Source organism: Zingiber officinale, chromosome 1A (assembly GCF_018446385.1).
Source record: "Zingiber officinale cultivar Zhangliang chromosome 1A, Zo_v1.1, whole genome shotgun sequence".
Lineage (NCBI taxonomy): Eukaryota > Viridiplantae > Streptophyta > Magnoliopsida > Zingiberales > Zingiberaceae > Zingiber > Zingiber officinale.
This window is the reverse complement of record NC_055987.1, coordinates 26,157,717-26,181,109: the sequence shown is the minus strand read 5'-3', so window position 1 is coordinate 26,181,109 and position 23,393 is coordinate 26,157,717. Positions and strand designations below refer to the sequence as shown.

General features: G+C 36.5%; 2 protein-coding genes across 2 annotated transcripts; one reads left to right on the top strand and one right to left on the bottom strand.

Moving 5' to 3' along the window:
* Positions 1-6,096: 6,096 nt before the first annotated feature.
* Positions 6,097-7,845, top strand: LOC122001462 (cyclin-D3-2-like). Its single transcript, XM_042556217.1, has 3 exons — positions 6,097-7,046; positions 7,135-7,274; positions 7,362-7,845. The coding sequence occupies exons 1-3, from the start codon at positions 6,311-6,313 to the stop codon at positions 7,596-7,598; spliced, it is 1,113 nt and encodes a 370-aa protein (XP_042412151.1). The 5' UTR covers positions 6,097-6,310; the 3' UTR covers positions 7,599-7,845.
* Positions 7,846-16,862: 9,017 nt separating this feature from the next.
* Positions 16,863-18,283, bottom strand: LOC122021483 (reticulon-like protein B11). The gene is made up of 5 exons (XM_042579607.1): positions 18,058-18,283; positions 17,778-17,958; positions 17,536-17,677; positions 17,365-17,434; positions 16,863-17,282 (listed from the first exon to the last, which is right to left on the bottom strand). The coding sequence occupies exons 1-5, from the start codon at positions 18,176-18,178 to the stop codon at positions 17,125-17,127; spliced, it is 672 nt and encodes a 223-aa protein (XP_042435541.1). The 5' UTR covers positions 18,179-18,283; the 3' UTR covers positions 16,863-17,124.
* Between the last annotated feature and the right edge of the window lie 5,110 nt (positions 18,284-23,393).

The following is a 23,393-nucleotide window of genomic DNA, read 5'->3' as shown; positions in this document are numbered from 1 at the left end:
TGAAAGAGTCAAAGGTTCGACCGAGCAGGGAGGAAGTCAAAGGTTCGGCCGAGCAAGGAGGAATCTCTTGGCCGACCGGCCTGGGTAGGCCCCGGACTGGCATGAAGACAGCTCAACCTCGGGTCGAGCTTCCGACGCTCACAAGCTCCTTTATAGAGGAACCACTATAACGAGTAGCTGGGCTGCTAGGCCGAACGACAGAACTACTAGCGGGGGCCCCCCCATCCGAGTATATGATCGATCGACCGATCGACCGCTCACCCGATCCGAGGCACGTGTATACCCGGGCGCCCGGGAGGCCGAGCGATCAGCCCGACCGACTCGGTTAAAGACACAGGGCTTAGAAGAGGACAAAAGGGGCAGCTAGTGATATCATTCTCGAGACGTCTGCCGCCGGCAAGCAGCATGGTCGGCGGCCGAGTCGTACCAAGGATCGTACGGAGGAAGTTTCTGCTACCATGACAGAGGTATGTTCGGACAATTGAGGTATGGTGTCAGACATACTTTTTTGATACAGCTATTCCAAGGTATGCTTTGGAAAGCGTGCACGTGCCTCTCCGGGGTCCTATATAAAGACCCCCGGACTTCGACGGAGGTAGGATTTTCTCTCCTATTCTACTGTAGCCACAGTGTTTATTCTGCCTCTTCTTGCCATCGCCTGACTTGAGCGTCGGAGGGTCGTCGCCGGGAACCCCTTCCCGGCCCGACTTTGTTGCAGGTTCATTGGAGGCTACGTCGCTGCAAAGATCATTGGGAGGTAGCATAACGTCACGTCCCCAGTTTCCATCGACTCAGTGTGCGGACAGGATCAGTATCATATCAGGCCCAATGTGAACTTGATTGGTTAGCACCTCACCCGCTTTGTTCAACCGATCACAATCCAATTTTTTTATCATGATATTTAAAACCTGAGACTATATCTCCATTCTATAAACTAAAAACTTGCTACAGATTTTGATTTGTGAATTAGTTTAGAATTTCAGATATGGTAGGTCGAACTTGCTAAACCACGATGCCATATATGATAGTATGACCAGTTTAGCTCTTTAAAAAATGACACCTACACATAAATGACATTAGTAATTACTACATATCCAACGCTTATTGTATTTATTTTAATCTATATACTATATTTTGTTTTCTTTAAATTTATTTATAATATTAATATATATATATATTAGTAATTTATTTTATATTTATTTTTAATGTTTTGTTTAACATTTAATTTTTTTATTTGTTATTTAATCGGTAACTTTTATTCTATATATTACTCTTTTTATATATCAAATTTTATTTTAGAATAATAATACGAACCTATTGTTGGTGTTAGACTATTTAAATTTCAAAAAATAATCTTAACTCCTATCAATTTTTTTTTGTTTAGAGACGTAAAATATGGTGTGAAATTTTAGATCTCAGGATCAAAATCTTGGTTGTGATTAATGAACAAAGCGTCCAAGGACGGATCTTACAAAGCCCACATTGAGCTTGATATGCTAGCATATCAGGTCCAACGTGGGCCTGATATTTTAGCATATCAAGCCCAACATGGACATGATATTTTAGCATATCAGGCCCACAATATGGCTGAAATGTTTCTTAACATTTGATCACCTCTAGGGATCTTTAAATTAGTAATAGATAGCACCGTTGGAGTCCTTGGAATACTAGAAACTCACAAGACTTAAAATGGGCACGATCAGAGATATGTAGGTCCATCATTAGATTTTGATCAAAATCCACTGATGGCTCTACGGTACTTGGATTTCTATAAAATCACCTTCCCCAAGGTTTGAGTTTGTAGAATCTATATATGGTGTCAAAACTTAGTTTTAATCGATAAAAATGAAGCTCTTACTACGTGCTAGTTGGCACGGAACATGTGCACCTATTAGATTTCTTTAAATGAACATCATTAAATTTACAACAACACCAAGCACCACCATTTTATTTTTTAGTGACAACTTAGTTAGAGGTTAAAGCGATATTGCACTACTATTAGCAATTTCCAATCACACGCTGTAGCCTTAAAACCCACTGTTGGACCTAGCCTACTGGAATTTCTATACTTTTTTGCAATCCGTAGTGAGCTTATAGTTTATAGAAGGGAGAGATGGTGTCATGTTTTAGATTCATGGAGCAAGAATTTGGAAGTCATCGACTGAACAAAGCGGTCAAGATCCCTACCTATCGGGCCCAACATGGGCTTGATATGTTAGCATATCAAGCCCAAAATAAGGCTGAGATGTTTCGTAATATTTGATCACCTCTAAGGATCTTTAAATTAGTAATGGATAGCACCATTGGAGTCCTTGAAATACTAGAAACTCATAAGACTTGAAATGGGCACGATCAGAGATGTGTAGGTCCATCAGTGAGTTTTGGTCAAAATCCATGGATGGCCTTACGATACTCGGATTTCTCTAAAATCACCTTCCCTATTAAGGTTTGAGTTTATAGAATCTATATATGGTGTCAAAACTTAGTTTTAACCAATAAAAATGAAGCTCTTTCTTCGTGCCAGTTGACACGAAACATATGCACCATTGGATTTCTTTAAATGAACATCATTAAATTTACAACAACACTAATCACCACCATTTTATTTTTTAGTGACAACTTAGTTAGAGGTTAAAGGGATATTGTGCAACTATTAGCAATTTCCAATCACACGCCGTAACTTTAAAACCCACTATTAGACCTGACCTATTAGAATTTTTATACTTTTTCGTAATCCGTAGTGAGTTTATAGTTCATAGAAGGGAGAGATGGTGTCAAGTTTTAGATTTGTGGAGCAGGAATTTGGAAGTGATCGGTTGAACAAAGTGGCCAAGTTCCCAACCTATCAAGCCCAACGTTGGGCTTGATATATTAGCATATCAGGCCCAACATGTGCATGATATTCTAGCATATCATGGCTAAAATAAGGCTGAGATGTTTTGTAACGTCGATCACCTCTAAGGATCTTTAAATTAGTAATGAATAGCACCGTTTGAGTCCTTGGAATATTGGAAACTCATAATACTTGAAATAGGCACAATCAGAGATGTGTAAGTCCATCAGTGGGTTTTGGTCAAAATCCACTGATGACCCTACGGTACTTGAATTTCTCTAAAATCACCTTCTCTGTCAAGGTTTGAGTTTGTAGAATCTATATATAGTGTCAAAACTTAGTTTTAAACTTTACAAATGAAGCTCATGCTCTGTGCCAGTTGGCACAAAACATGTACACCTAAATTGTATTCTATTAGCAGCAACCGCTGTCCTATTATATTTTTCAAACACAACAACACTTATTTTGTTTAGGTCATAACTTAGTTAGAGTTGAAAATAAATTTATAAGACTTTAAAATTTCAAACCCCAACCTATTGATTTTAAATGCACAGTTGGACTGAGCCTATTATATTTCTGAATATTCACAACTGCTAGCAAGTTTTTATTTTACAAAATTGATATATGGTGTGAAGTATTAATTCTGCCTTCCTGATATTAGTTTACACATCTCATATCATAGATATCACTATATTAAAAAATGAATAATACAAACAACAATATAACAGTAACATTTTTTGCACAATTTTTTTTTTTACAACACTAAGGATGACATACAAAATATAAGGATCCACTCCTCCTGCTTACAAAATATTTAAATCAAGCATAATATTCTTGTACACATATATAGGTAAGTCAAGAACCAGAGGCTGCTGACATTCTACAAGTCCTTCGATTATGGCCCAGTTGTTTGCACCGGCTGTATTTGAGTTTTACCTCTCAATTATGTTTCGACTCGATCCCTCGCCTACCCGACTGCACAAGGATATGAGGACATAGAACTATAATGTTGTTTATGCCCCTATGCCAAAATTTCTTGCTTCGACATGGGTAAATACGGACCATGTATGTCGCATTTCAATTTTGCGAATGAAAAAAATGCTCACAATATGGAAGTGTATCCATGTTCCAGTGAATGATGACAATAATAGCATGTGAGCAAGACAGTCCTGAAATTTGAAACTCCCTGGAGTTATAATAATTTATTTCCAAATCAACAATGAATGAAGTACCCTATGTCTCTACTTCCATTTCAAATTGAGAGTAGTGGTGGACTTCAATGTTGTAGTTCTTAATCGCTGTTGTCCTATGAACTCTTCTCTTGAAACTCTTGTTTTGCAATGCCGCCAAACATCACGAGAAGGTATAACAAGCGAAGGAGGTTTACGATCACTTTGTGTTTATAAGACCAGTAAGAGGGATGGAGGGAGAGAGAGAGGGTGAGAGGACGTGCATCCGAACCATAAAATGATTTTTAGTTAAAAATATGGCTTGGATGCTTGGAAAATGGTAATTGACAAGAGGAGATTAGCGAGAGGGGTAAAATGGGAACTTCATTTTTTGTTGTGGGTCATTTGGTATAAATAAAACTATGATATACCTTTTAGTAAATACATAATTCTACCTGCGCCTTTTAATAAATTACTGCAAATACTAAAATAACTAGCATTACCCAACTTTTTAGATGAATTTCTTGTTATTACCTATCAATAAAAAAATTTAACATTATGTTGGGATGGAAGGAGAAGAGAGGGGAAGTATTTAACTTTCTCTTATTTTATTTGGGGAGGAAAGGTTTATTAATATAAAATGTGTTAGTTTATTTTGGAGAAAAGGAAAGGAAATGAAGGTTAAATAAATCAAGTTATAAAAACATCTTCACTTTTTAAATTAAATATTTTTATAATATTAATATTTAATTTAAAAATATAAATTAGATATTTTTAATAACAAAGTTATTAAAATAATAAATTATCAATAACAAAGTAATTAGATGAGAAATAATAATAATAATAATTTAAAAAATCCTAAATAAAAAACTAAAAAGATAATATTATAACGAGAATTCTTATTCTTTCAAAACTTATTAGATTTTGATGATAAAATTAAAAAAAAATCTAGATATTTTTTAAAATTTTGACAGGAAAAATAGTTTCTCCCTTCAATTCAGTCAGAAGACGTGTCTGATTCTCTTCTATAATGATCTAACAACAATTGAGCTATGAAGAAGATGAGGGAATTGGACTCCGACAGCATGATAACATTAGAAATTAAAAAATTTCTTAAATTATTAAAAATATCAATAAAATTAGAATAAAAAATCTTTTATTTTCTCTTCCCCTTCCTTACACCTCAATTCTAGGTATAAAAAAATTTCTTTTTTCATAAGTAAGAAAAGTTAAAATTTATCCTTTCTTAATTTTCCTTCTCTTCCTTCACTTTTTCTCAAACAAGATTCAAAATTTCCCTTTCCATTATTTCTCTTTCCTTTTCCTTTCCCCACCTCCTCCCCGATACACCTTAAAGCATGTAATAATTGTTCTACCATGTGGCAAAAGGTGATTCGCTCGCCCCCTGTCAACCCGTCCCTAGGTCAACACGGAGGAGGTAAATCATGGGTGGCTACTAGCCATTAGTGCAAATGACCAAGACATAGGGGAGGTTATGCTCGGTCACGCCGAGTTTCGATCCCAAAACCTCATGTAACAACACCTCATATCTTAACCATCGCACCGTCCCGACGGGACAATAATTGTTCTACCATGCATCTTATCCACCCGTTATCTCTTGGAATCCTATTAAATTATGAATGGATGGTAATTAATAATTAGTAATCAAGTTAGATAAGCTAAACTTAAAGATTTAGTTGATATATACACACTATGATAAAGAAATCAAGGTAATAATAATAATAATAATAATAATAATAATAATAATAATAATAATAAACTTTATCCATTTCGAAAATTATCATTTACTTAACGACAGATTCTCTTAATTAAATATTGAAGGTTTGGTTATTGATTTAATAAATAAGTCGTTGAAAATTGAGGATTAAATACATGAGAAAAACACTTGTTTTATTCACCATTAAAACTGTCTTTAGAAATCAGCCAGATGATGCCAAAAGCAAGCCTGTAAAATAAATAAATAAATACATAGGGACGTAAAAAAAAGACAAAGGAACAAGTACGTTGTTTGATAGAAGAACAATAAAAATGGCCATAGCTGATGAGGTGGAGCCATGGGAATTCCCCACTCCCCCCAATTAAAACCCTCTCCACTGCAGGCCTTCTGCCTCCGCACCACAGGAAAAGGAGACAAAGGAGAAGGGATAGAGAGAGAGAGAGAGAGAGAAGGGGAGGATGAAGAAGACGACTCGTGTTCGCTTTGTTTGTTTTGCTCTCTTCTACTTTGGATTTTTTGTATGATGAATCCGGCGCTTGCTCGTCGTTTATCCCATTTGGTGGAACAAGAATGGCTCTTTTCTCTCTCTTCGATCATCTTTATTGCCGAGAAGAGAACTCGGAGTTTGAGGAAGAAGTAGAGTCGGAGGAATCTGTGCGCTTGCCGCCGCCTCTTTCGGCTCACTGTGACTATTATGGCAGCCTCCTTTGGGCGGCGGAAGCTTCGCACGAGGAGGAGTGGCCGCAGTTGCTCGGCTCTCTCTTGGCCAAAGAAGGGGAGTTTCTGCCGGTGCTCTTTGCTGGCGCCGGCGACTTTTCTTATCTCCGGTCGGGGAGGAAGCTGGCGGTGGAGTGGGTCGTGCGGGCCGCGCGGCGGCACGGCTTCTCCGCTCTCACGGCGCTGCTCGCCGTGAACTACCTCGACCGGTGCTTCCTCCCCTGCGCCGACCGGGGGGAGCTCTTCCGGCTCCAGGACGACAAGCCGTGGATGGGGCAGCTCTCGGCCGTGGCGTGTCTCTCGTTGGCGGCGAAGGTGGAGGAGATGCGTGTCCCGCTCCCGATCGACCTCCAGCTGCCGGAGGACGGCGGGTTCGCGTTCGAGCCCAAGACCATCAGGCGGATGGAGCTCCTGGTCCTCTCCGCTCTCGGGTGGAGGATGAACCCGGTCACTCCCCTCTCTTTCCTCCATCATTTCTTCCTTCGACTCCGTTCGACGGCTATATCCCCCGGAAACGACGCCGGCATTGTCCGCCGCATCGGCGCGCTGGTGCGGAGGTGCGAAGCGGCTCTTCTCTCCGTAATGGCCGGTGAGTGCTCATCAAAATCCATGCTTTGATCGAGTTTTCAATCTTTTAACACAACCATTTGCTCGATGTTTCGTTCAATCAATCAAAGACGGGCGATGGGCCCGATATCCGGCATCGGCGTGGGCAGCAGCGGTACTGCTCCGGGCGACGGAATCCGCCGAAGAAGGCGCCACGGCGGCGGAAATCCAAGAGACCCGCCGCCTCATTTCCCTGCTCAACGCTCCCAAGGTGCGACCTTTCTGTTCCCCAGTTTCCCCTTTCTCTCTTCTTTACTTCGACGATGGGCAAATTGAAACTCTCTACATGAAAATTAAGGTGGAAGAATGCTATCAAGTAATCCTGGAAACAGCTCAAAACGGCATGACCAGCCACAAGCGCAAGCTTTCCTCCTCCGATCATTTATTCTGTTCGACGCCGCCCAGTCCCTGCGGAGTGCTCGGTTCCTGCTTCAGCCGCGAGAGCTCGTGCGACTCGTGGGAGGCTCCTCCTCGCAAGAGAAACAATCGCAGCGCGAGCAACTGTCCAGCGGACGACGGAGCTGGTGGCCATTAACGTTTACTACTGTGAAGTATGAGAACGACTTCTCGCAAGGATTTGCCCAGAGTCATGTAGGCTTAGACCTTAATAAGATATCGAGACGCAATTTCCAAAATCACCTTGGACTCTGCATGATTTCGTTGCTTGATTTATACACAACGCTAAATTTTTTACAACTTGTTGTTCCAAGGCATAAATCAACCCGAGAAAGTTGTTCCTACTCCTCTAATTGATAGGGTAAGAAGACTTGACCTTTTGCTGTGATTTGGATTTTGGATGCATGGTTTTATACTTCTCCACGACTTGGCAAATGGAAAAGGGTGGCGTTGGGTTAAGAAAAAGCTCCTCCTGTCCCGTCACGAGTCATTCATGGAGCTAATAATGAAAAGGCTGAAAAGGAGAGAAGGGTCGATCACCCATGAGTGTCTTCTCGAGTCTTTGATCTTTTCTTTCAGCCCTTTCTAAACTCCAATCTCGACGTTGGATGACTCCTTCCGTTTTTAAAATAACAATGGATCATAATTTTATATTTTTTATATTTATTAGATATTAAATATCCATCTTATATCTATATTTATTAGAAGTGTTTAAACGATAATATCTAAATTGTAAGTTTGAGAATGATAATTTAAAAATGATTTTTAAATTTATGAAAATCAACAAAACTCATATGATTAAATGAGTTTAATTTTCATTTCATCTTATTATCAAATTCATACTCATAGTCATTTCAATCATTTAACCAATTATCATTTTATATAATCCATCTTATATAATCCTTCATTTCTCTATTCCGTCTCAACTCCTGTTGTACTAGTAAAAAGGATAATGAACTCAGTTCGGATCGTCAGATTTTATATTTTCCATTTTTTCATACTTATCAGATCTCATGCTAATAGTTTTTTTTTTTTATTTTCATCCAATTATTATCCTATATATATAAATTAAACATCCATATAATTTATTATTAAAATAAAAAAATTAGTAAATTTTTAAAAAATATTTTTAAAATATATTTTTTATTCAAGTTTCCAAGTCAGATATTAGATATTAGATATTGATAATTTCCCAGACCCTCTTTTATGGAAGGATCCGCTTTTGGTTTTGTGTACTTGGCAGGAACAGAAAGGAAGGAGAGATAGATATATATTATATATTTATTTTTTTAATCAGCAGGGCTCCATTTCAATTTATCAGGTATTTAGATATCGAGTAACAGTTATATTAATTAATGAATAATTTTTTTTAATTGGATCGCCACTTCTTAATTTTTTTAATTGGATTTGCACTTTTAAATTTAATTTTTATAGCATCGAATCTCAGAATTAATCTATATAAACTAGATGCATATGTCAACTAAAAAAAAAACTTAATAATTCAAAACTTTATGGGTAATTTTACATGCAGTCCCTATTGACAAACAAATCTTTGCATGCAGTCCCCACCCATTAAAATCATTGTTTTCACTCCCCAGTTAAGTATCTTTACCAAATTGCCCATGATATTTTTAGGTACAAAAAACCTAAAAATCAGTATAAATCCTCTTAAATTGAGTATATTAACTTAGAATCTAGTATATTTTCTATCAAATTGAGTACGATTCTAAACCCTAAACCCTAAACCCTAAACTCTAAACCCTAACCCTAAACCCTAAACCCTAAACCCTAAACCCTAACCCTAAACCCTAAACCCTAAAAAATAAGAGGAACAATTTTGATAGAAAATATACTCGATTTTTAATATAAAGTACTGACTTTAAGAAGAATTATACTCATTTTTGGACTTTTTGTACTCAATTTTGAAATTTTTGTACTAAAAAAATCTGAGGGGCAATTTAAGTATCAATATTTGCATGAGGGAGTTGAAACAAGTAATACTTTGCATGCAGGGAGTGGAAACAAAGTTTTTTGGACATGAGAATTGCATGCAAAGTTAACATTATGATTGGGGATTTTTCTATAATTTACCGAAACTTTATTTTGATCAAAATTATTAATTTTATTTTCCTTGTATTTTATTTTTGTAAGAAATAAAATTATATTATTTGATATCTATTTTTAAAATTAATGGTATTTTTAAAGTTATAATTGATATAATAATTTTAAAAATTTATGTCATTTTACTTCTCTTATCAAGTGTATTATGTGTGTTAGATTGATTGATGACGAATTTTTTTTTTTTTTCAAACAACTAGATAATATATTTTGATAGATTATATTAATAAAATAAAGATACAACTTTGAATTATATATATATATATATATATATATATATATATATATATATATATATATATATATATATATATATATATATATATATATATATATATATATATATATATATATATATAACAGTGATATACTGTTAACAGTACGTTGCGCAATCATAATTATTGATTCAGTACCTCAATTTTTTTAATTATTTTTTTTTAAATTTTAAATCTTAAATATATATATTACATATTGTGAGCGTCTAAAATCTTTTAGTTTTAATTTTTTTTTTATCTAGCACAATAACTCTTTACATGAGTGAGCTATGATGTATTTCACATATGTTAAAAATTAACTTATGATTTATTATAATACCATCACATACATTAACTAATTTGTGTCCATCCGTGAAAACTCATGGATAGGTGACCATAGATAAGAGAACTCGATTGATATTGGATTATCGATTGACCAAATACTATTTTTATATCACACTAGATCAAATGAAAATTAGGAAAAATATAAAACTCATTCATTTCTCTAGCGTATTTGTCAGTTTTAACAAAAAAAAAAAAATATTAACTCTCACATGCACATTCACATTCACACCGCCATAAATGAATCAACAATCGCTCCAACATGGGCGAGGCAGCGCGTGGAAGAAATAATGGACATTGCTCGTATGATATTAATGAAAAAATATATTAAATTAGGTAACATCAAATTTGAATTTGAAGGGATTAATCCGGCCAAATAGAAGTTTCTTATGATTGTAAGAATAAATAAAAAAAATGCTCATGATGGGTTATCCAGAAACTGAGTATTTTATAATTGTATGTTTTATTTAAAGGAAAAAATTTTAACTTTCACTTTGCACTATAGCCCCCGCCGGGGGCATATGATAGTAATGAAAAGAGATATACACAGAGAGATATTAATGATCTGATGGCGTTTCACATCGCCATGGCACCATCTGGTTCAGCGGTTTTGGACCAACAAGCGGGTACTGCATGCACCTACTACCTGAGTATCCAATGATGGACAGGTGTTAGAGCATCACCCAGAGAAAGAGAGACGGCCTTCAAGCTGTGTTGTGGGTGAAGAAGGGACGATCGGGGCAGGGTGGTCTGTGTTTATTTTATTTCCTAATTTTAATTATAAATATAAGAGTAAAAATTTTATTTTAAATTTAAGATAGAATAATTAAAAAAATTTTACGTCAGTTATTCTATTTATTTTTAAAATTTAAATTTGATAAATAATAATTCTCTAAATTAAAAAAAATAAAATTTATATATTAAATAAAATAATATTTTTTTCCAATCTCCCTCCTTCTATTCAATTTTTTTTAATCTCTCTCCTCCCCTCATTCCATAAATATAATCATAATAAATTAGAAAAAAGGAAAAAAAATTAATAAAAAATAAAAAAATAGAATAATTGGTGTAATATATAGTAAAAAATAATTATTTAAATTTAATAAATTAAATTATTTATTTTAAATTTTATATATAGTAATAAAAAAATTGATAGGGATGCTCTGACAATTTTAGCTAAAATTATAAAACAAACCTAAATTCTGTGACCTAAATGAAAGGAATCCGGTTCCTGCAGCCACGCACCAGCCATCTCAGTGCTTCCGAGACCTGACACTCGTACTGTTACAGGGCAACGAAGAAAGAAGCGTGCTCTGCATGACTCATGAGGGAGATATGATTGCCCTCCAATAAATTTGAGCTTTTGTCTTTAGCTTACAGAACATGGCAAATTGCCAAATATTGCACGGAGAACATTGATTACCCAAACACGCCATGATTTTATCCATCGTACCAATTCCAATTTAAAAACCTCTACCTTGAATATGTCACGGTTAATTTCAAAATTAATTTGTAAGCTGATTTTTTTGTGATAAAATAAATTTAATACATAGGTAAGCATAAGTACATTGTTGGTTGTGTTAGGAATGAGAGAGCTGAAGAACTTCACATGCTAGTGAATTACTATCCATGAGGTACAACTTTACTGATCTGAATCTTTAAGTGGACAAACCAAACCAAATGCTAGTAAACAGAATTCTACTGTTTAGCATAAGTATATTGTTGGTTGTGTTAGGAATGAGATAGCTGAAGAACTTCAAATGCTAGTGAATTAATATCGTTGGTTGTGTTAGGAATGAGATAGCTGAAGACCTTAAAATGCTAGTGAATTATTATCCATGAGAGGACCGACAGTTGTACAACCTTACTGATCTGAATCTTTAGAGGACAAACCAAATTGTTAGTAAGCAGTGTTATTCTACTGTTTAGCATAAGTTTATCGTTGGTTGTGTTAGGAATGGGATAGCAGAAGAACTTCAAATGCTAGTGAATTAATATTGTTGGTTGTGTTAGTAATGAGATAGCTGAAGAACTTAAAATGCTAGTGAACTATTATCCATGAGAGGACCAACACCGGTACAACCTTACTGATCTGAATCTTTAAGAGGGCAAACCAAATTGTCAGTAAACACTATTCCACTGTTTAGACAAATGGAACCAAGGGCCAGGGAGTTGTTCGTGACCATTATGATAATGGGCTTTATAGTAATCTCGGTATTCGAAGGTGCATCAGAGAAGGAGGGTTAGTCATTGCCCATTGCTTAGCCATAGGAGTGCGTGCAACCAACCCTCACGAGTTACCATGGATTTGTTTGAACAGGACATGATTATTGTACGATCCTCAAGGAAATGTATTCAAGGACATGATTATTATCACCTAACCATGGATGAGTAAAAATGCTGTATTCGATGCTCCCTAGATATAGACAAAACTTTTAAATTCTTGTCATGAAGCGAACCGGGTCAGAGCTGCAGCATAAGTTAACAACCATGCAACAAGACAGTGGAAAGAGCCAAGACGAACAAACGATAAACATTAGCATGAATGCAGAGCATAACCATCAAGAAAAACAATTCTTAAAGAATACCACGTAAGGGACACTAAGGATTTAGTATACCTTCCTTCCGGGCATTTCAGTTTGCTAACAGAATATCACATGCCACAGACTAGCGAAGACCCATCACCATGCACAAGCCTCCAAACGTGTGGATCATTAACACTGAAGTATACCCCATTAGTACAGGCAGCTGGACTCTGGTGTTTGCGAATGTTTATCTGAGAAGGAAAAGAAACAAACAAAAGATGCGAAGATAACTTGAAGATGATTCAAAACAAGATAAATTAAATATGATGAACAAGCAACTCAAAACTGTAACTATGTGGTTTGGTTTTTCCTTATAGGGAAAAGAGCGGAATGCTCAGATATGGTCACAGCAGCAATCAAAATCCATTAGACGACAACTGTAACAGGTAATTGTTTTTGAAAATGAACTGTAGCCACCTAATTTATAATTAAACAGGAGAAGCACCTACTTGACAATGGAACAGGAGAGGCACCATGACGATAATGTTCAATCTTTTCAAAAAAGAATCAAGGACGTAAGTGAGAATAACTACGGGTATTCCAATGTACTAAAATAAACATAAATGTTAGGATCACAGAGTTATGGTTTATAACATACAATACAATACAATACAATTTGGGTGCAAAAAGGCTCATCATTTACAGTTCAATATGACTCAACAGAAATTGTGTACAACAGGATTTTGGAAGAAATAAATGAAGAAAGGCCATTAGACCTGTAGAATTAAATTCAACTAACTAAATAAATCGAACGGATCAAGAATAAAAGTCTTAACTCATAAAAAATTATACCAAGCCATTGTGTGCAAAGAAAAGACATTCTCTGATACACGGTAGAAATGGCAATGACAAGAAACTGGAATACAATGGAGAAGAAATCCTCTCCCATTAAGACACAAAGTGGACGACAATTGTGTTGTCAACAACAAACAAAGGCTACGAAGAATAAATCTTGTTTCTTTAAGATTTGAAATGGACAATGAGGGAGGTTGGATAAGATGATGGCTAAGAAAATTTTCAACCTCCAAATCATTTTAAATTTTAAGCAAACTCGAAAACTGAATCCAAATCAGAATTGTATACACAATGTAACTATCCAGCTAAGGCTGAATCCAATTATAAAGTGCATAAACCCAGCATAAGCAAGGCCAAAACCGATTCGGTGAAAACATCCAACATAAGTGGGTCGGATAGGCGAACCCTAAAATACTATTCTTGCCAAAGCTAACTATGACCATTTTATTGCCGGACATGATGCAATGACTTTTTATCGTTATAGTATTTTGGGACTTTCTAATCAGGATGAAATAAACATATTTTTGGTTATGTACCAAGAATCACATGATCAATAAATCATATTAAGTTTATATTATTTTATATATTTTAGAATGCCAAAAATTTTGTTAGGTAGGCAGGAACCTTTTATGACTTGTTTTAAGTTTCCAAATGAACCCTATAATTTAGGGTTCAAAATTCACCAAACAAATCAGGAAGTTTCTCCATAAAAAAACTGGTGAATGGGAAATGCATCAGGAAGAGATTCCTCACTACATCTACAAGTGAAAATATACGTGAACTCTCCATTGCAGATGTGGTAGGAGAGATTGTCACAAACAAACATTCTGCAGGCAGCATTGTCCTAAGATCTTTGCCCAGGAAGATATTGGTAGGGAAGATGTCTAGTCAAGTTAGCTCTCTTCGAAACAGAAACAATACAGTGACTGACCAAAACCATTTATCAAGCAAGCAAGGCTATGAAATCAGAGCTCACAGAATCAAGACTTCAGCATGACTAGGACAACATACTACAGAACATCCAACTGAGTAAGTTGAGACCTGCAAGGGGTATGCTGTCCTCAATACATAAATGGAAACAAAACATAAATGTCTGAACTAACAGATGGTAGAAGAAAATCAAGGTATTTATAAGAAAGCCCTTTACTTGCCGCCAAATTTACGAGTAACCTCTTTGGCACCCACAAAAGAAGACTCAAGGTAGATAAAGAAGAGTAATTTTAATGAAGCTTGTAGAAAGTTGATTTAAAGATGGATATCATACTATCATCTACATATTGAAGAGTGGGGATGGGAGGATATCGTGTCCTGCACCAATGATAAGTTTAAGTTATTGTGCATTGGCATTTACAAGAGATGTGTGCAATCAGCTGAGACAGTAAAGGGAGAGTGGATCACCGTTCTTAAGCCACAGGGTTTGTGTGTGCTCATGCGGCATTCATTTGGATTTGTAGTTTAGATTGCAGGTTCAATCTTGCCGTTGGTTTGTGTGAGTTCGACTAGTGGTTTTTGTGTGTGAGAGGTTCAATCCTGCTAGTGGTTTGTGTGTTGGACTAGTGGTTTTGTGAGTGAGAGGTTCAATCCTGCTGGTGGCTTGTGTGTATCAGTTGTGTGCATGTGAAGTTCAATCCTGCTGGTGGTTTGTGGCATTCATTTGCCTTTGCAGCCTACATTGTAGGTTCGATCTCGGATTCAATCCTGCTAGTGGCTGGTGTGTCCCGCATGTTTGTGTGGAATTCATTTGACTACCTATCCTAGTGTGTGTGGCTTTGTGGACTAGGCATTTGTTTTGGCTCTGAGGCCTCGTGCTGGTGGTTTTTGTGTGTGTGCACATGAGTCGTTCATTTCGCTTTGTATCCTAGATAGCAGATTCAATCCTGCTAGTGGTTTTTGTGTGTGAGAGGTTCAGTTCTTCGGTGGCTTGTTTGTGCGTATGTATGAAGTTCAATCCTGCTGGTGGTTTGTATTCGTATAGCATTCAATTTACTTTGCAGCCTACACTGATGCAGGTTCAATCCTGCCGGTGGATGGTGTGCGTTTGTGAAGTTCAATCCTGTTGGTGATTTGTGTGTGTATGACATTCATTTGGCTTTGCAACCTACATCACAGGTTCAATCTCAGATGCAATCCTGCCAGTGGCTGGTGAGTGGCTTGTTTTATGGCATTCATTTGGCATCCTATCATAGTGTGTGTGTCGCTTTGTAGCCTAGGCATTCCTCTGGCTTTCAATCCTAGATTGAGGTCCAATCCTGTTGGTGGTTTATATGTGTGTGCGCACGTGCAGCATTCATTTGGCTTTGTATACTAGATCGTAGGCTCAATCTGGCTAGTGATTTGTGTGTGTGTGTGCATGCGTGCATGTGAGGTTCAATTCTGCTGGTGGCTTGGATGTGTGTGTGTGTGTGTGTGAAGTCCAATCCTGCTGGTGGTTTGTGCACGTGTGGCATTCATTTTACTTTGCATTTTACACTAAAGCAGGTTCTGGTGGCTGCTGTGTGGCTTGTGTGGTTGTCTGTGTATGTGTATCATATTGATTTGGTTTCATAGCCTAGTGTGTGCATATGTGATTTTGAAGTCTATAAAGCAGGTTTAATCTTGCTGGTGGCTTGTGTGGTTGCCTGTGTATGTGTATCACATGGATTTGGTTTTGTAGTCTAGTGTATGCATGTGTGGCTTTGAAGCCTATAAAGCAGGCTCAATCCTGCTAGTGGCTGGTGGTGGGTGTATGTGTGTATGCATGCTGTGCACTAGTGCGTGTATCGTATTCATTTCTTTTTATAGCCTATGTTGCAGGTTCAATCATGGTGGTGTCTGGTGTGGGTTGTTTGTGTGTGTGGCATTCATTTGATTATGTGTGTGTGTGTGGCTAGAATGCAGTTTCATTTCAGAACATGAAGAAATATCAAGGTCACAGTCATGCTTATAACAAATAGCACAACATACTAACAGGTATGAACCTCAAACCATTTTTGTTGGTCTAAGGAAGGTTATATATGCAGATGAGGTCAAAGACAACACCATACCACTATTTTTTTCTTGTTTAAACCATAATATCTATTAAATTCGTAAAGCATCCGACTAGGAAGCACAACTGAACCTTGATAGCACCCCATGGATAACGAACCACCACATGGACTCTACTTAACTCTCTACAGAAGACAGATGTGTATGATGTTTTCTTGTATGCAGACAAGCATACAATGTTAGCTATGAAGTTAAGATACAGTGATATCAGGTTGATGAAAAAGAAACAAATAATATTCATTTAACAATCCAGAAATACAAACATCATTCATAAAATTCATCAAGTCAAATTTAAGTTTTATGTGGTGCAATATTTGTTCTTATTTGTTGCCTGAAATTCAACAATACATCAGTACAAGTTCATACAATACCACGGTCAAAATCTCACTTGTTCAAGTATCTTTCTTACTAGGAATGACCACCTTAGTGAATTTTCATTGTGCAGGGAAAATATACAGAAACAAAATGCACCAGATAAATAAAAAAGGTAACTGCTATTACCTAAGTGATAAAAAAACATGGGAGACACTGTTAAGCTATAAATTTGTTATTGTGTCTTCTTTTCATTGGTTGATCTTCCTTGTCCTCTACTAAAAATGCTCTCATACTGCTTCAAGACAACATTATGTGCCACACCAAGCTTTTGATCAACATGCTCTTGATACTTGTCATAAATAGCAGGAATCGTGATTGCCAAAAGCACTCCTGTAAAATATCATTTCTGTCCAATTATGCTAGCAATGGGTTACATAAACTGGCATACAGCATAAGGTGTTTCATTACTCACCTATGTAGGCAAGTGTAAGTAAGTTAAACAAACTTCCAATGTAGGACACAACCCACATGCTCAATATAACCTTTATGATGATAAATGGCAAAATTAGCAGAAGAAAAGAAGATTCAGACAAACAACGTATATAACTAGCGTGGATCATGCATAGAAGTGCAGGATAAGCACCTGAAGGAAAACCTTTCTATCTCTCTGAATGGCTATGTCGTACCCTATTGCCAAGACACGATTGATCCAGACCCTAGCTCGCTCAGCAACCTTATTGACTACCTCATCTGAAACCTCGAGATTGGGAAGGGGCGGAAGAGGCCTGCAAGTGAGAACAACTTGCAAACTTTGGCAAAAAAAAAAAAAAAAAAAGGATCGGGTAAAAGGAGAGATCGAGTTAAAGTAGCCTGTCGATGGCAAACCTGTTGAGGAGCAAGGCAGATTTGGCCCAAAAGAAAAGAATGACCACGACAAGGACGGTAGAGTTCGCCAGGACGGACAAGAAATTGTACCCAGCCCGCTCGAAAAAGAACCACACCGTCGTAGCCCCGGCCAGCGCGAGAACCGCTGCGTTCCTCCGTCTCCACAGAAGCACATCGGCGACTGGGCGAAGCAGACAAATTGAGCAATCAACAACTATTAACATCGAAAAGAAGCAACACTCGCAGGCTGCGCTAGAGCGAGGGAAGATAGGTGGCAAACCTGGGCCGCCGCCGAGGGCACGGTGCACGGATCGCGGGATCTGGGCGAGAAACGACGGTGAAGAGTCGCATAGAAGCGGATCGTGGGCAGAGGCACCGTCGATGTCTGGTAGAGCAGCCATAGCGTTGTTCAGCTTTGGATCGGGTTAGGCGAGACGAGAACGGGATTTTGAACAGAATGTTATCCTGATTCAGGAGATGGTCAGTTTAAAGGGTAGAAAGCAGCTGACATATAAAAGTTATTGAATGATTCGATGGAACATTAAAACTACTGTTCTAAAGATATATTGACTCTAAGAATACCAGACAATAAATATTAAAAAATTTATTATTTTAAAGAAAAAACAATATTTTATCGATAAAAAAACTAACTCCAAATCAACTAAACAGATTTTTAAAATATTTTTAAAACCCTAACTTCAATTATAAAATAACCTAAAAGATTAAAAAATAAATAAAGATCTTTCGGCCTGTAAAATCTTTTAAATGAGGCTGGATCTGAAATTGAGTGGTTATAAATAAAACCCATAACCAACAATAATATCTTAAGTTGAGGGCCTGGTTGGCTAGAGGGAATTGATCCAAAAAACTAATAATAATAAAATAATGAGAATCAATTGATGGTTTGTGAGTGACATTATTTACTGAACACTAAATTTTATATATTAATCTATGAGTTTTCTTTAATTCATGGTAAATTAAGGGGAATGGGAAAAAACATATTCTGTTCATTCTTCCCAATTTAATGCATCTTTTTACTTTTCCCTTCCTTTCTTTTTTTTTTTCTACCCTATAATATCTTCTTCTTCTTTCATCCAAATCAACCATACCCTTATTCCTAATATCTCAAATCTCTAAATCCTCCTCACCCTCAAGCTACCTATCTTAGAAATCCATCCTCGGGACTATAGTGTCATAATAGGACATTCATGTTGTCATCCAAGTACCCGTAGTTCGATCATCAGGTATGACGTATTTGTAGGAATTTTTTCTCCAAATAGGAGACACAATCAAAGATACTGGACTTCTGGACTGGTTGTCACGTGCGCTTCCCAATGTACTCTAATGACTGATAAAAAACTTCTGTAGAACTAAATCAATTATCACTAAAAATAATCAATAAAATTAATTGAATTTATCATTTATTTTTTTCCTACTTTAAAAATCCTCCCATTATTACACAATGCTTTCCTCTCTTTCCATTTTCGTCTTAAATATCTTCTTCTCCTCCAATCCAAATCAACCGTAACCTTATTCATGATATCTCAAGCCTTTAAGTACTTAGCACCCTCAAGCCCCCTGCCTCAAAAATCCTCCCACTAGCGCACAAAATCAACGATTGGTAAAGCTAAAGGAAAGTCTCATCAGACATTGATTTCTCTCCCATTCACTCACGCAAGCAACAAACTACATCCCCGCCGTATTCATCAACCTCACTGTCACGGGTAATATTCTCAGTTTCAGTTAAAATTTTGTTATTTTTTGTTTACGGTAATTTACCCAAAGATGTAACTTGTATATTATATTTATCAAAAGGCGTAGAGTAGTTTTGTTTATACCAAAAGACGCAGATAAAAAAAATTCAATTCCTAGTTTACCCCTCTGGCAACCTGCCAACCTCCTCTTTTAAATCATCATTTTCCAAGCATCCAAGCCACAAATTGAATTGAAAATTATTTTATGGTTCGGATGCACGTTCTCTCACCGTCTCTCTCCCTCCATCCCTCTGCTTAGTCTTATAAACACGAAAGAAATATGAACATCCTTCGCTTGTCATTCCTTCTCATGTTAGTTGGCGGGATTGAAAAAGACCAGTTAGGGTTTAGGAATATTACCGTAGGAGTTTCAAGAGGAGTCCAAAAGATAATAGAAGTTAAAAATATCAGCGTTGAAGGACAAACTTCTAACAAGAGTGAAATTAGTAAAAGAATACAGTTAAAGATTTAGCGATGTATGTATAGATTTATTACTGTAAAATAGGGTGGTGATATAAAAAAAAATTACAGTTTGGTTGCAAAAGGTGATGACCAAAATTGTGTTTATGGTTTCTGTTGGAGTGTATACTGAAAGCCTAAGCTTTGTAAACATTCATTATGAATAAAGAATCACATTTGGTCTAATTATCTACATTTGTTTGTAGTTGTTCATTTAATTTATATTGTAGATAACATAGTATGTGGTGTCACATACAGAAGATGATGTTATCAGTACCTTATAAATTATAAACAGTAGCTCACGACCAGAATGGAAAGGAACAAACCATTAGAAGGTCGTAGTGTAATTAGGTATTAGTTTATCTTGACTATATAATTACACTAGTACACTTAGAGTGTATTGAGTAGGACCATTCGAGGTCGTTCCTTTTATACTGACTTTATAAAGGAACAAAGACCTCAGTTATTATGGAAGTGTGTGCTCTTAATCCTAATATAATAACAAGCACATATATTTGATATTTATTTCTTTAATTTATCAATGAGTGAGATTTAGTTCGATGAATCAATAAACCCGATAAGTTGGGAAATGCTATCACTTATAGTGTGTGTTGTTGATTATAGAAGGAAACTGTGTCCTAGAGATACTAGGTTGATAATGTCCCCAAGAGGAGCTCATAAGGATTGTCATGTTAAACCCTGCAGGTGGACTTAGTCCGACATGACGATAAAGTTGAGTGGTACTACTCTTGGACTTAGACATTAATTAAATGAGTTGTCAGTAACTCACTTAATTAGTGGACATTCGATATCTTAAACACAGGGAGACTAACACACTCATAATAAGAAGGAGCCCAAAAATGTAATTTGGGATTGGTGCGGTAGTTCAATGATAGTTCTCTAGTGGAATGAATTATCGTTGATAAAATTAAGTTGTGTGTTTGGGGCGAACACGGGATGCTTAATTTTATCGGGAGACCAAAACCAATTCCTCCTCTCGGTCCCTATCGTAGCCTTTTATTTATAGAGTACTATACCCACCTATACCCACCTTCTATACCCACCCAAAGGGGGCCGGCCAAGCTAGCTTGGTATAAAAGTGGGTGGCCGGCCCTAGCTTGAACCCAAGCTAGTAGGGCCGGCCAAATAAAATTAAAAAAGAAATTTAATTTTAATTTTTATTATTATGTGGAAGATATATTTTAAAGAGAATTAAAATTAAAATATCTCTCTTGTAAAAGATCTACAAAAGATTAAAGAAAGAGATTAGATCTCTTTCCTTATTTGTAGATTAGAAGAGATGTTTATTTTCTCTTTAAAATTATTCACATGTTAATAAAATTAAAATTATAGATATTTCCTTTTATTAACCATGAAGAGATTTTAAAGAGAAATTTTATTTTAAAATTTTGGAAACAAATTAGGAAGTTTTAATTGTTGATTAAAACTTGTCCTCTTTTGTATTTCAATGATGTGGCCGGCCATCACAAATTAATTGGGGAAATTTTATTTTATTTCTCTCAATTAAATCATGTCAAGGAAATTAAGGAAAATTTATTGTAATTAAATTTCCTAATTTACCTAGGCCAAGGAATATAAAAGAAGGGGTGAGGGTGCCTTCACAAGACACAACATCTATTATTCCTCTCCCTCTTTTGTTCCTTGGTGTGGCCGGCCAACCTCTCCATCTCTTCCTCTTGTGGTGGCCGAACCCTACCCTTCTATTGGAGCTCTTGTGGTGGCCGGATACTACTCGGAGAAGAAGAAGAAGAAGGAGAGAAAGCTAGCATCTCTTGGAGCTTGGTTAGTATTTTGGTTTTTCTCCTTGGTGAAGCTTTTCTTTTGTGGCCGAACTGCGAGGAGAAGAAGGTGGTTGGTGGTTTCTCATCTTGGAAGATCATTGCCCACACAACGTCCGAGGTTAGAAGAGGAATACGGTAGAAGATCAAGAGGTTTTCTACAAGGTATAACTAGTAATTTCTATTTCCATCATGCTAGTTATTTATGGAAATAATACCAAATACAAGAGGCTTACGTTCTAGTATTTGAATATGTTTTTCGACGTTGTGTTCTTTTGTTTCTTTCTTTTCCTTGTGATTTGATTGTTCTCTTTGGTTAACCTAAAGTTATTTTAGGAAATTAAATATTAGCTTTCTATTAAAGGTTTTGGCTAGTCGGTGGTGGTTGCTCCCATATCCAAGAAGGCCTTGTGGCTCGCCATCGCCACGTCAGACTGGGAACCTTTATGGAAATTAATATTTAATGGAATTAATAACTTAAGGAGACTTGGGTCAACGTGTTAAGTTCCGCAGAGATCCAAGTCAAAACCTAAAAGAACAAATAGATTAAGTTTTGGATCAAACGTGTTAAGTTCCGCAAGAGATCCAAAATTTAATTTAAAAGAACACATGGTAGCTAGGAAAAGGTTCGGACCTTTGTACAAAATTTTTGTACAAAGGAACCTATAGGCTTTCCGAGTAGCAACCAACAATTGGTATCGAGCTAGGGTTTTGCCTCTGTGTATTTGGTATTTAGTTTAATTATACACATGTCATAAATTTAGGCGATAATAGTAGGATGTCTAACTTTGTGGACGCAGGATCCAACTATTATGGCTTTTAGTTATTATGTGTGTGATTGGACCCTTGACATGTCAAGGGCATTTAATGTGTGTGCATGATTGTATAATACAGCAGGAGTGGATTTAGTTTTATTAGGATTTTATTTTTGATCTAGATACATGCACATTCCTTTTATGGAATATAGGATCAAAATGTAAAATTCTATTAATGTCGGGATCGAATCTTGCAAAGCGTGGAACCTTCTAAGGACCGGAGGCGCAGGAACTAGGAGCAAGATGGATGCTGACAACCATGGTGGATACGTGGCGGCAAAGGCAATAATTGGATGACAATACCGAGGATTAGAGATAAAAGCCATAATAGTTGAAAATTAAATTTTCTATTTATTTATATTGAATGTGTGCATGTTAGTTTACAAGTTTAGTAGGCTAGCATAGTTAAAATTCCTCATTTATAAATAACTAAGTGGGAGAGGGATTTTTAAATAAATCCCATGGTCTCCACTGGTTTGTAAGTGATGCAAACAAGCTTGCGCGTTGGCTCGAGTGCCTTCCTCCATAACGGATGAGCTTGTTTGTGGATCACTAGAACAAACTTCCATTTTGGATGACTATAGGAAATTAATTAAGAGCGTGTGATCTTCCCCAACGGAAGGGCATAATCTTATTAATGGACTTAGTGTCAAGTAATGGTATACACTTGACACATCTAATAGTATCCTCCCAACGAAGTCACTGCTATTATATGTGTGACCAAATGATACCAACTATTATTTTATTTGTCAAAAAGTTAGTTGACAAGATAATAAAATTAATGGGTTA

Coding starts and splice junctions, on each gene's coding strand:
- LOC122001462 (XM_042556217.1), top strand. CDS start 6,311: ATGGCTCTTTTCTCTCTCTTCGATCATCTTTATTGCCGAGAAGAGAAC. Junction 7,047..7,134: donor TCTTCTCTCCGTAATGGCCG/GTGAGTGCTCAT, acceptor AATCAATCAAAG/ACGGGCGATGGGCCCGATAT. Junction 7,275..7,361: donor CCCTGCTCAACGCTCCCAAG/GTGCGACCTTTC, acceptor ATGAAAATTAAG/GTGGAAGAATGCTATCAAGT.
- LOC122021483 (XM_042579607.1), bottom strand. CDS start 18,178: ATGGCTGCTCTACCAGACATCGACGGTGCCTCTGCCCACGATCCGCTT. Junction 17,435..17,535: donor ATAGAAAGGTTTTCCTTCAG/GTGCTTATCCTG, acceptor ATCATCATAAAG/GTTATATTGAGCATGTGGGT. Junction 17,283..17,364: donor ACTTACACTTGCCTACATAG/GTGAGTAATGAA, acceptor GATATTTTACAG/GAGTGCTTTTGGCAATCACG.